General features: G+C 36.1%; 1 protein-coding gene across 1 annotated transcript; it reads right to left on the minus strand.

The window, feature by feature from the left end:
* Nucleotides 1-6,574: 6,574 nt before the first annotated feature.
* LOC115626567 lies at nucleotides 6,575-7,758 on the minus strand. The gene has a single exon (XM_030521946.1). The coding sequence runs from the start codon at nucleotides 7,756-7,758 to the stop codon at nucleotides 6,727-6,729; it is 1,032 nt and encodes a 343-aa protein (XP_030377806.1). The 3' UTR covers nucleotides 6,575-6,726.
* Between the last annotated feature and the right edge of the window lie 7,775 nt (nucleotides 7,759-15,533).

Genomic DNA, 15,533 nt, shown 5'->3' on the forward strand with positions numbered 1-15,533 from the left:
TGGCTGACCGTCTGGTTGACCGTCTGGCTGACTGACTGTATGACCCGACAATGCCGAAAAGTGTCACCAGCAGCAGCAACAACAACGACAACAATGTAAACTAACATTCAAATTCAAAGAGCCGTCCCGGGTACAGTCAGACAGACAACCAGCAGTTCTTGTCGCTACGCTTTGGGAATCAACAAACAATAAAGCGCACTTAACCCAATATGTACTTCAAAGCTCCAGCAAACTACTGTACAGTGCACACTGACTGACTGACAGACTGATGGACTGACGGACCGATGGACTGACGGACTGAATGTCCAAACAAATTGAGCGCGATGCCGCTGACTCGATTCGTGCTCTATTGAAAACTCAGCATGTTTTTGGTTGTTGTTGTTGTTGCTGTTGGGTCGGGAAGGGGGTCGATTGGGGCCCACTCTGATGCCGGCCGGCAATTGTTTTGTCAGATCAAAAAACGCTGATTAAGGCGGCTTGGCGGCGTTATATACACACATACTACATACATAGACATGCTCGTAAATACATGTACGAGTACATATATACAAGTACATACATATGTAGGCCTGCGAGCGCCTGGGCGCTTGTTATTGTTGTCGTGGCTCTTGGACTCCAAAAATTGTTGGATTTGGGTTAAGCGCTTCAGCAAATGCTAAGTCATGCGTACGCAACAGTTGGCCACAGAAATAGCCATAGTGGCTGTTGTTGTTGCTGTAGCTTTTGTTGTTGGACCGGACTGTTGAAAGATCGCGCTGCAGTTCTTCTTCATTCCTTTTTTTTCTAGCGGAGCACAGAACAGTTTACACCACATAAAGATTAATGATTTTATGGTATTATATCTTTACAGAATTTTTTTTTTTTTTTTTTGGGGGGGGGGGGTGGGATTTTAATTTGATTTGTGGTTCAGTTCATTGGGCATTATGGGGCGTTCATTAGGCGCGAATTGTGTTGCGTTACGCCCAGCTTAAGTAGATAATAGGGGGCTTGGAAATACTTGCAGTATGTTCAGCGATATTATATAATTATAGCCCAAAAAAGTGGAAAGTTCTTTTTAAAATATGCACAGTGTATTGAGAGCAGTTGAAAATTGTTTGTTCTTCAAAGTGAGCTTCGTAAAAAGCTCTATGTATTAGTTTTAGAAAATAATTTAATGCAAGCGTTAATCAAATAATGTTTAAAACACAGGTTGGACAAATAATGTATAATAATATTAATAAGAAATAAATCTTAATATTAAATATACAATTATTTCAAATAAAAGTTTCGAACTAATATCACAACCTTCAAATGGTTTCAAGACTTTTTAAGTAAAATAAAAGTATATATTATACATATCATTTAAAAAATATAACAATGCTTTAAATAACATACATTTATTTAAAGGGAAGCATAGGCTATTTGAAGAAGAATTTTTTAAATATTTTATCCATACACGGAAATAGTCAGTTTTAAAGTCTGATTTAATTATTGAAATATTAAGGGGGGCTGCTTTTTTATCAAAGTATTAGTTTGACTTAATCCTTACTGAACTAAAAAGTACCAATCCCAATATAATTGTACTTTAATTTGCAACGCTTTGAAATAACTAATAAGATTTGCGCTTCTCTTATCAATGACATTTCTAAAATAGGTCCAAAGTGATACTAAACTTTCACTTTTGAAGTATTTTGGATAAATGCTGTATAGTATTAGTATAGTAGTAGTAGCTTAAGCACAGACATAATAAAATATACACAATAAACAGACTCATTAATTTTTTAATAACAATTTTCTATCTTTATCTGGATCCACTGTGCAGCTATCAAGCTTTTCTCACACATCTCTAAATTGGAGTAAAATTCACGCTTAAAAATTCAGCTAAAAATATACTTCTATGGCATGGCATGTAAAGCTCAAGTCTGACAGGTTTTTTTTGCTGGCTGTACATCCCCTAATCCCGTTTCACATCCGCAAATGTTACGAAGCTCGTATATAAAACATTACAATAGCAAGAGCAGCAACAACAACAGCAACAACAGCTGGCCAACAACGCCAGCTTGCCTGGCTACAAAAGCTAAACTTCTTTTTTAATTCTTTGTTAGAACAGCGGAAATTATTATTAATTGCTTGGAATGCCAGGCGGGCTGGCTACCAGTTTCTTAAGCTGCTGTTGTTGCTGCAGAAGTTGCTGCTGTTGCTTCTTGATAGCACTATTCGAGTCGCACTGTTCAGGCTCAGCATTCTTCTAATGGCTTCCGTTGGCGTCGCTTCTGATATGTCTACAGCAAAATTATATCTCTAATTGTTTTATAGCTTGCAGAGATGACGTAAAGCCCCCTTTTTTCATGGTCAACACGTGGGGTGCGCGCTCCTAATTTTTCTTGGCCTCAACAATGTTCGATGCTGTGAATTATTTGGATTGGCAACAACAGTTCAATGGCCTTGGCAGTTGCCAGCTTGTCAGTTGACAGACAGCGTGGGTAAGAACAGCAACAACAGCAAAAACCTGCCACGCTGTTTGGCCAAGCGTGGCCAGTTTAATGGCAGGCTCCAACAGCAACAATACTAACAACAACAACAACTGCCACGCAAATGACATGGGACGGTCGCTTGGGTCACCTAACAAAAATGCAAGCGATATTTGCAACGTCAACGCCAACGCCAACGCCAGCGCAGCGTCAGTGCACCCAAGTGGCCCGTCTCATATGGCTGAGTGCAGCTAAACAAAAAGCAAAATTAATCGAATACAGCATGCTCTCTATATAGTACTTCCCAGTGCTTGTATTATTAATATAGTTGCAACCAACCTTCCCTAGCTCCCGTTTTAGAGCTACCAGCAATGCGAACTGAATAAATGCTTTCTATTTTAATAATTTGGCAAAAATATGCTCTTCTTTATTAATTTCTTATTTAAATATTTAATAATTTAATAATATTTATTTTAATTTAATTTATTTTAATTCTTTAATGAGTTATTGTTGTTGTTGAGAGGATTAAATCAAACTTCTTTGCGAAATTGTGTTGCATCTCAACATTTTCTATTTATATTATACAAGTATTAAATGCATATTATTCATTAATTTTAGTTAGTTAGAGAGATCCATTACAAGTAACTTAGTGAGATATAACTCTAATTAGCAACTATGCTAACTATTAAAATAGGCTTTAAGCACTCACTACTGATACAGCAATTCCCTTTTTAGCTCTGGTCCCAGTTTCTTATCCGACTCTGTTTTTGAAATAACGATTCCGTTAGTTAAGGTGATTTTTCTGCTATTGATTTATGTTTCATTACTGATGTCAGTTCCTTGATTTCAAGTTCAGTTCATGTTTCTATATATTGCTCTCACATTCTATTTTAATACTTTTTTACGGCCAATCGAAAATATAGTCCTTTATGTTGAGCTTAAAAAAAAACTACATAAAAAACGCAAAAAACTACATAAATTTTGAACGACTGAACTTCATATAAATTCAAAACAAACTTCCATAATACTTTTAAATACTATTAAAAGTTATATCTCCGAAGAATTCCTATCCTATTTCTCTCCTATTTCCTTTCTAAAAGGGATCGTTGATTATTTAACCGTGCATTATACAATGGCCTCAAAAAATATTCTGTAGCCTCTTTCTAAAAAGGTATCTACCATGCTAACAAAGATCGAGGGTTATTTTGGGCAACCCTGCATTACACAATGGCCTCGAACAAATACACTGTAGCCTCTTTGTAAAGGGTATTCTGCACTAGCTAAAGGGACATAAGTATGCCCAGTTTGTAGCCGACTGGGCACATCAAAGCGGAAACACGCACAACCTAACGTTGTGCAAAGTTGAAAGTGAAGTCTCAGCTCCAAGTACAAGTCTATATACAAGTATATACTATATGTCTGCAGTAGTTGTTAGTATATAATTGTGGAGTATGGAGTCATGAGCCCAATGCGCAGTGTCTAGGAAAAGGTGCGCCAGTTGAAACGAAACAGCTGGTGGGACGCTGTCGTAGCGTTTGAAGAAGCGCCTTCCAACTCTGTGGGTGCGGGTGCACGGCTCTACGTACATAGGTATTGTATTACTCAAGTGCATCGAGGGAGTTGTGGGTGGGGAGCAGTACTAGCACTAGGTGGGCAGTTGTTCACAAGAAAAAAGTCTGCCTCAAAGTGGAGAAACAATGGCAAGAGGTGAACGACTGCCATTTGCTTAATTGAGTTTGAAATGGCGTATGGCGGAACGAAACGTCTGCTAGGAAATAATACTGCAACAGAGACTTTTGGGGTAGCAGTTGCTTTGAGCTGAGCTGACAAAAGGTTGCCGGAAAAGATAAATGCGGCAGCAACATGTTGCCAACGCTTGACTGATCAGACGGGCAACATGACTGCATAAAAGGAAATTGCATATATAGTTTTTTTTAAATAAATAAAGAAAGAAGAATTTGCTAAACTCAAAGATCTAGCTCTCAATTCAAAAATGAATTAAATGTGCAGTTTGGGAAAGAATTCAAGATTTCAATTCAATGCAAGAATTCAGAAAACTGACTCAGCAACAATTAATTATAAGAAATTTAATTTGTTCTATTCAAAAATCATAAATATAAGTTCGATGTTTTCATACCTAATTACTAAATGAAGAACTTCATGATAATCATGTTTTCACATGAAATATTTGAAATACAGTTAAGTACATATATGTTTTGCCTACTATAACAAGAATTTTCAAACTCTTTAAATAAGCGTCTTTTATTTGCAGTTGCAAATGTCTTTCTCTTGCGTTTTAGTTCTGTCCCTTACAAGTCTGTCTGCTTGTTCCATATTTCTTGAAATTATTCCAGACTCAAAACAAACAATTATAACTCTTTCGTTGCAATTACAAGAATAGTCGTCGAGGGCGACGCTGGCTCTGCTATGTGTGTTTACATACTTGTATTTGTGAAGCGCGCGCGCAGAACCCGAAACCACTTCAAATTCGTTCAGGGTCAAAATCATTAGGCCAGACAGTCGTCTTGTACGATATGCGTCGCCGCATGTTGCCCGCCCCTGTCCCTGTCTGGCTGCCTCTGTCAATCGTGCCACGCGGCATAAACAAAAACAAGAACGCCACACATGTTGCTTGCTTGCTTGCTTGTTTGCCGCTGCTGCTTCAAAAGACATCATCAACCACAGAGCTGTCAACGCTTACATCTAATCGAGTCAACAGTTGCCCATGTTTGAGCATAATAAACAAATTACTGTAGAAATAAGCGGCGTGCAACAGAAGCCACTGTTGGCTCTAAAAATAGCCAAAATAGTCAAAAAGGCAATTGATGGAATCCAAACATTGCCTACACATATACGGAAATATAAAAATTATTTATTGGATTCACAGATGCTGGCTTGTAAATACTACGACTGACTACATGTGGGAGTTGTTGAAAATGCAACGTCCACGAAAACTGTAACAACAACAACAACAATTGCCGATGAACGTGTCAAAATAAGCAAACATTGTGGAAATGTAGCGCAAAAGACAACAAACTAATCGGCTGACTAGATTAACGGCATGACTCCGATAACGTGGGTTAACAATGTTTCAGTTCTGTTCTGGGGGTTTTCGTAGAGGCCTGGAATGCGAGGTTGCTTCGTGCTTAGCAACATGTTGCAGGCAATGCTGGCAACAGCCATCTGACAACATTCTACAAAGATCTGATCGTTGGCTCTTTTTTTTCAACTTTCAGTAGAAAGTGTCTAGAAGTTGGTTCGCAATCAAGAGAAAGTAACTATTGAGAGCGATTGATGTGCTTCCTGCCAAATTAATTAAAAAACAACAAAAAAAAAACCAGATTGCAAATACAAAGTTGAAAAATGATGGGAAATACGCAACTTTTGACAACGTCTCTAATCTCATCAGTTTTATATTGGTCTAACTTTTTAATTATTTTAGCTATAAGCTTCATACGTTCTTATTCAAAAATGCTAACAGTTTTAAATTACATTTTATCCTATATATACAATTATTTAATATTATTCGATATAATTGATTCGAATTTTCCATCATAGGCTTTTCTTACTTGTATAACTTTTATAATGAATTATCTATGTCGACAGTCTATGTTTGTCCAAATAAATTAAACAAATATATAATGGTAAAATCTACTAAACTATTAACATAGCATTGTAAATATTATACTTTCATTGAATAAAATTACGTAGTAGAGGATAGAGTTATGGAACTTCCTTAGCAGAAAACGTTTTCTAATTCAGCATAAAAAAGGAAATATAGTATATTTTATTTTATATCAATTTAATATTATATTTGTTATGTTTTATAGTGACTTTTTACTATCTTTGCATCATTTGAACCGAACATTTTATGACCTTTAAATCAGCTTCTGTTAAAATATTCAACACGATGTCGTTTTATAGTTGTTAGAATTTTTTTAAGTTCGATATTAAATCTTTGATTCAAATATAGTGAAACAAAACCCATATGCCTACAATTTGAAAGCTACTTGTAATAAAATGAAGAGAATCCATCAAAGAATTAAAAGTCTTGCATCTTCTGAATAAATTTGTAATCCTGTAAGGCAGTTCTAAAGTTTTCTTTCGCACTACACACTCAAATATTGATAATAACAGCAGCATTTATTAATATTAATTATACAGTTTTTATTATGTAGGTATGTAGATATACCACTAGTTTGGATAAAGTTTTGGTTAAAATTATAATTAAAAATTGCATATACTCGCAGCTTTTTTCCAACTTCCTATTCGGACTTCAGACATTAAGAATGAGAGTCTCGCCACCCAAATCAACATTTCCCCAGCCCAAGGCACTGGCCACCAGTTGAAGGACCTGTTGTAGGGGTACACCAGCGCGTTCCAGTAAGGCACGCACCTCACGATACTCACGACGTGCGCGATATTCACGCAAAAGACGACGGAACTCGGTGCTGCGAATAAGGCGCACAGCCGTGGCCAACTGACCATCAGCAGCCAGTTGGCGACTGTAGAGATCGCGCAGCGCTTTTCTGGGCAGCTCATCACGCAAGTCCAGGAGCAGGCCCCGCACACCACGACGGCGATTGGGCAGCGGTTTGGTCGGCTCCACCGTCTGCTGAATGCTGAGGAAGATGCGTGCCCAATCCACATAGTAGTCGTAGTTCAGACGCAGACGCTTGCAGATGAATTCCAGCAGTGAGTTGTGCTCCTTGGTACTACGCAGACGAGCCACACGCGCCCTGAAATCGTCCCCGCGCAACAGTGTTATCAGTTGGCGCACCTCGGGATCACTGACCGCATTAGCCAGAATATTCCGCAGGCTATCGGCGGGCAGCAAACTGCGAGCATCGCGTATCAGCTTCATGAGTCCGCGTTGGGTTGTGCTGGGACACTCACCATCACCATCACGCTCACGCTCCTCCAATGGCGCCACAGTCGTAGTGTCGTGCTCTTCCTTCAACGGTTCAATGGTCAAGCTTTCCACTGCATCCGGATTCAGCGTAATGGCGATCTCCGGCTCCACATCACGCGCCTGACGCGCCAGAAAGTCTTGCTCGTGCACCTCTGGTGGCACCCAAACGGGCAGCCAATTGATTTTGGGCTCCATGGTCACCTGCTCCTCTGGTGTGAGCTCACTCAGCTCCACATCTGAGGGGAATTCCTGGGCTAGTACCAGAAGCAAGCCATAGCCACTCAAAAATGCCAATATCTTGAACATCTTGGACTGATAATCGTCGTCTGCGAAATGTGTCTTCTGCAGCCAATCCGCCTGCAATTTATACCATTCTCGATCCACAATATTCTGCATTCAGCACATCAGCTTATCTTGTTGATCTTTAACGAATTAAGCCCAGATATTTGCTCAATAACTTTACAAGTTCATGTGGCATTCTGTAAGCAAATAAACAAATCAAGCACAGAAGTGGAACAACCTTGTCATTACGTATATACACGTATGTATCCGTATGTGGACCATTGTCATCTCATCGCAAAAAAACAGTGCAGAGAAAATATTGCGATAAGTCTTTAGCCATGTTCTGGACCTTATTCGAAGAGTAAACTAATTAACCTAATATACTCGTATTAAGAATTCCACGAGATGATTGAGATTTGACGGGCCTTATTGAAACCTTTTCATATTCTCAAAACACGTTAAACGCTATCAATCATGTTTTAAAACAATTTCTTGTTTGTGTCACAGATATATCTAATGATTAGATAGATAGACTTATAATTCTTGATATATACAATTTTATTAAAAGATGGTAAAACGAATTATTAAACGTCTAATGTGCAACTTGTTGATTCCGGTAAATAACTGGCAGATGTTTCAGGAAAATTGCAAGCAAACCAAATGCACAAAACATCCTTTAATATGTGTAGAATGGCAGGAATTACTTACATCTTCTATGATAAGGACATGTCTGTCAGTTCCTTCTTTTTTTGACCATAAGGTATTTGAGAAATTTGAAAATAAAAAAAAAACGGTCAATTGTTTTTAAATAAACAACATTTCAGCATTTAAATAATTTATGCGTAGATTCGAATTGGATTTCCCAGCTGCTCCATAGAATTTAGGTATTTTCGCAATACATGTTGACAACCATTTCTGAAATTTAAATCAACTCTACTTTATTCAAAACTCTGGAACTTGTTTTTATTTCATTTAACAAGCAAAGCATTCTCGTGCCCATTTCTTTACACTTTTCTTCAATTCTATATTATTTGTTCTCTTTTAGAAATGGTCGTTCAACATATGTTTTAGCAATGCCAAATTTTCATATTTTTATTATAATTTTATTAAAAAGAAAATGAAATTACAAAAATTGTTTTTTGTAGGGTTTCTAAGTTTAATATCTTTAAGTTTTTAATATGTTTGCGTTGCTTTACTTATTATAAAAAGCATCCCTAGTTTATTATTTTCTACATACATTTCTTTATTCACATTTCTTTCATGCCATCCATCAGAAAAAGAAATCATGACTGACGCTTTGGCTCCCCAGCCAGCAATTGATACAATTGTCAATAATAAAGCAATCATTTTGATAATTCTCGAACTTCTTTGGGTTATTTTTGCTCCAACTTAAGCGTTTATTTATGACTACATGTTTATTCGATAAGCTTCTTATAACGGCCATAAAAATCATCATCTGTCTGAACAATATCAACAACAACAACAACACTAACTGACAATCGTGACTTTGAACGGAGACTGCGCCAATTCGTGAATTCGTTGATGAGTGTTTGGGGATTTGCACCAAATATTGAACTTTTAAATTATAAATACTCTTGTCGTATGCAAATTTTGTTATTGTCAGATTGAAAAACTGGCTTTGAGTTCATATTTTAAAATTAAGCCTATCGACATCAAATGTATTCAATAATCAACAATCTTACTACGACTTATGAAAATCCTTGCCTTTTTAAAGCTGCAAAATATATTCAAACGAACTTAATTATGCCAACTTGTTTTAATTAGAATATTGCTGTGAAATGTGGGAAATATTTAGCTTAAGTAGAATTTATAAAACTTTAAACTGAATTTTAAAGAAACTCATTTCAGTCGGATGAGTGAACATCTCTTGGTCAGATAATAAAAAATGAACTGCCAATAAAAACATATGTGTTTTACTATGTGCACTGTTTGAAAAAGCTAATTTTTGAAAAAGTTTCTAAAAGAAGCAAATTGCAAACAGAAATAGGCCCATTGCCAGAGATTGCTAGAATTTATAATTATACAATTAATTGCGTACTTTAAATGAGAGCCACTGATTAAACTATTCGCCCTCAGCTACTGCTCCCTACTTATGCTTTCTATTATTGTTTTCAAGAGTCCGCCGCGTAGGCTTTTCACATCAGGTCTCATCATCAGACTGCGTCCAATTAAATGCACAACAAATTTGCAAAGTTAGGAAAAGCCCCGAAGAAAATCAAATGAAATTTTATGTTAATTTACGCACCTAAAGCAAGCAACAGAAAAAGTAGCCACAACAAGAAGGAGATAAATATTCATGAAGGGATTGTGCTTTTGGGGCCGAATGCTTAGGGGACACATTTTTTTGCGACTTGCCAAATTCCATATAAAAATCGTTTGCTTATTGTCGGCAACAGGAGAGAAATACAGAGAAATTACCACAAAAAGGCAACCTACATACAAAACCTTAATATAGAATGTAATGCAAGCAATGGCAGTAAAAAGTTGTTGCCCCAACCATTCTAATGAGTCCCACATGAGTGCCTCGCCAACAATTTTTAAGCAATGCTTTAATTTTTGAAAACACCAACAACAAAAATGGAACTTGAAGATGGCAAGTACGGGAACACAAAAACATTTTCTCTTCAATTGCTGAGCAGAGCTTTTCACGGTTGCCGATGGGGGTAGGACTATTTATAGCAGACACGTTGCATGCCCCAAAAATCCATTAGAATATTGCCAAGTAAGGTTGCAAGTTTCAATTTTCACACATACACATACACACACTCTCCCACACCAACACCAACATTCACTTCGTCCAGCACACAATAGAATAGCAAGCAAATGTGTTGAAGGTGTGTTCCTCTTCCTTAAGAGACAGAAAATTTCCGCTCGATGTGTAAGCCTGGCGACAAAAAGCGTCTACATAAAAAAGCCTTAGAATTAAGGTCAAGTTATGGCGTTTCCCGACTACAGCAAACACGCACTGTCCATATTGAATTACACTATCGGGGGACTTGCCTTTGCAACCCCCACAACAGACCGAAATGCAGGCAGACAGGACAGCGCCCACAATTACTCCAAACGAGCACTATTCTCGGACCAGACGAGGCTTACTTAAGCTAATGGCATTTTGAATTCCCGTGGGAGGCTAACCCAATATAAATATTTCATTTCAGGCAAAAAGTACTCGCTGGAACTGGAGCTGACCACTCCCTGGTCCCGTCTGGCTTTGCTAGAGTAGGGTTGTGTGGAGAAAAGAAGGGGGGTTTAATTGAGTAGAGTCCTGGGGGGGCTATAAAGAGCCAAAGAAGTTGGACTTAAAGAGCTCGGATACTTTATATTACAAGCTTTACAGACAATACGATGATATTTATTGAGAACCATTAAAAGAAGGCATGAGTAGGGATTGACTTTTAAATAGTGGTATATGTTCCACCTTTCTCTTTCCCTGTTTCTCTATCTCTCTTTTCATCTTTCTTTTTCTCTTTTCCTCTTTCTCTTTCTTACTTTTTCTGATTAGTTCTTAAATATAATTATAATTTATTATTATTGTTATATCATCATTTTATATTTTATTTTAATATATATAAAATGTTAGAATATATTTTAATTATTATAATCGACAGAATTATTGTTGATGTACTAAATAAAATAAAATAAAAATAAATATAAAAATGTTGATGAAGAAATTTTCCTTTATAATTGGCCGCTTTTCTGATTTGGGAAGATCTAAGCCTGTCCCAGCACACTCAATAGAGCAATATTCATTACAATTTTATACAATATTGCATACTTTTGATTAAAAAATTTAAGACTATATTTAATTAATATTACTTAGTATAAAAATATTTGTTTCATTTTGTTTTCGTATTGCTTGTCCATAAGGTTTTTTCTATCGTTGAACATAATTTACAGCGCTTCAATTAAATCTAAATTAATTCTACCCCTTGGAACCGTGGACAAGCCACTACTTCCGTCTTTCGGATCACGTGTTCTCTATCAGGTGGAAGTAATGGAAGTTCTCTCTGGACGTTGAGAGTACATAGCAGACAGAAAAAAAAGGAAAAAAAACTGACCCAATAGAACAATTTTTGACTTCACTTTCGGATTAGTAATACTTAGAACCAACCTTTGCGTTTTATTCTCAAACAAATTCTGACACTTTAATAGAAATCAGTTCTATTTCTATTCTATTTTTGGATTTAAGGGCAATTTATTATAAGGGATGTGTGTTAAATTTGTCAGGATAGATAAATAAATAGCAATACTTAGAAACAACACACCTTAAGCCAAAGGCGAGCATTATTATAATGTGCATTTTATTATCAAACAAATTCTTACACGTTAAAACAAATAGAGCTGTATTTTTGGATAAAGGGCAATTTATTATAAGGTATATGCCTTAAATTTGTCAGGATAGAAGAAGATATCTATCGAGCATAAACTTGTCCTTTATTGGGACTAGACTGGCTCTACCTCTCATCATATATTTATTAACTCGTCTCTACACATGTACAAGTATGTATGTATAGTATTTGCATGATTGTGCTAATTCTGCTGCCGATTTTAAAATAAATTTTCCTTCTAAGTATGGCCAGTGTATAGGGTATGTCCCACCACTCGCCCTAGCCACTACGTTCAATTTCATTCCCACACAAATGCTGGAAAAACCACTAATGTTAAAAGGAAAATATTTGCTTTTGGAGCTTCGACTCGCCTTGGTTGTCAGAAGCGTGTGCTTCTCATTCATGCTTAATTGATTTTCAAAATGTAATTCAATACAAATTTCCCTTCGATTTGCATTGACAACGGCACGTGTGCACACGCAGCTGTTCGCACAGCCGCTACTGTCACCGAAACTGCTACTGCTGCTGCTGCTGCTCCCAAAACTGTGAATGTGTCAACTGTCACGGCGACGACAACAATGTCTTGCCAGGACATGGTTCGGCCATGCTCCATTACATTGCATTTGGTTTCAGTTTAAATTAGGGCTGACAAAAGGGATTCGGGTGGAGGCCTTGCCAAAAATACGTGAGCAGCAAACCCAATTGACCAAATAAGCATGACTAAGCGTAAGAGCCTTAAAGAGTCCTGGTCTGGTTGGAGACACTCTTGTACTTGTCCACAGCCTAAATAGCTTGCAGTCTATAAATCAAATAGCATCATTAACACAGAGGCAAACATAATATCATACACATATTCCTATGCAAACAATATTGAGATTTAGTGAAGCAACAAAATGACAAATGTTAGATTATTCTGGCCATAATGCAGGTAATCTAGATATTAATACCAGAGAGGAAGCGCCAGTATACAAGTATGTATAAATCATATGCACATATTGGCTTAATAAATTTATGTAAAACGCAAATAGGATGCACGAGCATACAAAATACACAACCAATGACCAAAATGCACAAAATATTCACATGTAATCCATTTGCTGGCAAGTGATAATGGAATAATGGAGGCTATTAGCAGGTATACAGTGAGATTTCTCTAAATTGAAACCAAAGTTATAACAAGAGACAGGCGAGAAAGCTCGACATTTGATTACCCTGTAGCCAAACGAACTTTCAGCGCTAGATGGAAGATCCGAGGGACGAATGGACATGACTATATCAATTTATCTATTTACTATATGAAGCTAGATATGCCTCTATTTGTCTGTTACACACTTTCAAAAAACATAACCTATTTTTACATTACGGGTACAGGGTATACAAAAACCGCAAGTTCGTAACTTTCATGTAAAATTCGACAGACAAACCAATTTATTCAAATTTAATTCCTATCTCAATATAATTTAAGTAATATCTCAACTCAACAAATGTATTCAATATATATTCTTAAAGACATACGTACAAGATATTTTCACATTCGTTGAATTTTTTAACACATTTATTGCATTTTTTTTTTTTTAAAACTATGTCATTAATATTATGTGCATTCAATTATTATTTCCAGTGCTTCAAATAAACATTTTAACTGCTGCAATCCAAGGACTATAGCTTTGTTCATTTTGCTTATCGACACATTATTAAATTTTCAATTATGCAAATTACTTGCAGAAATTGCAGAAATTTGTCTAATTACTATGCAAAATAGCATAAAGTTAAAACAAGTGTGAGAGCTGAAGTCGAATTATGTAAACAAATTCTGACATGGCTTGCTTAAGCCATCCGGACCGACTTTTAATGTAGGCGGCAAAATGTGGCCAAACATGGTCAACAGTTGTGCGCAGGGCTTTAAAGCCGTCAACATTTTAGTGATTCGAATCGGTGTGGGTAAAAAGTTTTAGCTTCAGTACATTAAAGCAAATGTTCTATTAAGACTGTACAAGCAGATGTTCTGCATTAAAAGCCAACAAGCGTTAAAATAATTGAAATGTTTATATGCGTGAGTACATTAGAAGGATTAGAAAACCAGCGCAAGGATAATACCAAAAGCATTATAGAACTGAATTTCACAGAATATTGAATTAAGTATACATTTCCTAAGGCTTCTATCAATTTTATTTATCAATTAACTTACTTTAGGATAAATATTAAAATTTAATAAAAAATATGTACCCTTCATTATAAATATATTAAACAACAGTAATGCTACAAATATGAAAGAAAGATATAGAATTTTATGCGATTCAGATATTATTGGACCCAACTAGCATTCATTTCACAGAAAATTTGTATACCATTTGAAAAAAATTTAATAATAAATATGTACCCTTCATTATGAATATATTAAACAACAGTAACTTTCTTTAGGATAAATATTAAAATTTAATAATAAATATGTACCCTTCATTATAAATATATTAAACAACAGTAATGCTACAAATATGAAAGAAAGATATAGAATGATATAGAAAGATATATATATATAGAAAGATATAGAATTTTATGCGATTCAGATATTATTGGACCCAACTAGCATTCATTTCACAGAAAATTTGTATTTGACAGATCCGTATATTTTTCAAATAGTTTAATCGCAGATGGTCCTTTTGAAAAAGGACTTCAATTAAGAAACATAAACAACAATTGATCAGTGAAAAGGTACATGGTTATAAATATCAGCCAGTTTCTAGAAACCTAACCGTTTTACTGGCCGATTTATTTTACCTAACTTGGGTCCCCTTTGATTATTTCAATTTGTTCTCTACTGACGACATACGAAACTTAGTGACGAAAAACTCATAACATTTCTGAAATCAAATGTGTCGAAAGACTTAAGTCCGTTTAGTTCCATTTGTACGAATCTAGCAATCAGACGAGAAAATATATACATATAGAAGTAAAGGATTTCATTTTCAATATATACAGTGTTTTATCCACCAAGTCGCGGCATTCCTTTTGCTCTAACTTCTCTAATAAACAGATAAAAATACTCGTATTAGTGAAGTGTGTTATTTGGACTGCCACTATAGGTGACAGAAATGAGCCAAATAGTTGCTCCATTAATGCAATAGAAGTCAAATATTTTTGTATAGCGATGCACAGCTCTTCGATTGCTAGGGTTAAGAAAACCAAAATACTTTTGTTCATCAAATGTATTCTGAAATGCTTCTCCACTAGCAATATCAAGTGCAAACTAGCAATAAACCAAAACCAATTCGAATCAATACTTTGCAAACAGATACCAACCCATTGCACACATACACATACACATACATACACCGTATTGCAATTTGTAAAGGGCAACTGGCAATTGCACAAAAAATTATCCCACAAGTGCAACTAATGGCAATTCGTTTGTTTTCATGTGTGTTTCCCAATTAGGAAAACTGGAGCTTCGGCTTAACTTGTGCGCCACAGAACACAAGTAACAGCTGCGACATTTGTCAAGAAATTCGAAAAGTTCTCCCTGAGAACTGAGTTTCCAAA

The sequence above is a fragment of the Scaptodrosophila lebanonensis genome, unplaced genomic scaffold, assembly GCF_003285725.1.
Source record: "Scaptodrosophila lebanonensis strain 11010-0011.00,11010-0021.00 unplaced genomic scaffold, SlebRS2 tig00000085-arrow-pilon, whole genome shotgun sequence".
NCBI lineage: Eukaryota > Metazoa > Arthropoda > Insecta > Diptera > Drosophilidae > Scaptodrosophila > Scaptodrosophila lebanonensis.

Excerpts from the sequence above, each read along its gene's own strand:
- LOC115626567 (XM_030521946.1), bottom strand. The coding sequence starts at position 7,758 with ATGCAGAATATTGTGGATCGAGAATGGTATAAATTGCAGGCGGATTGG.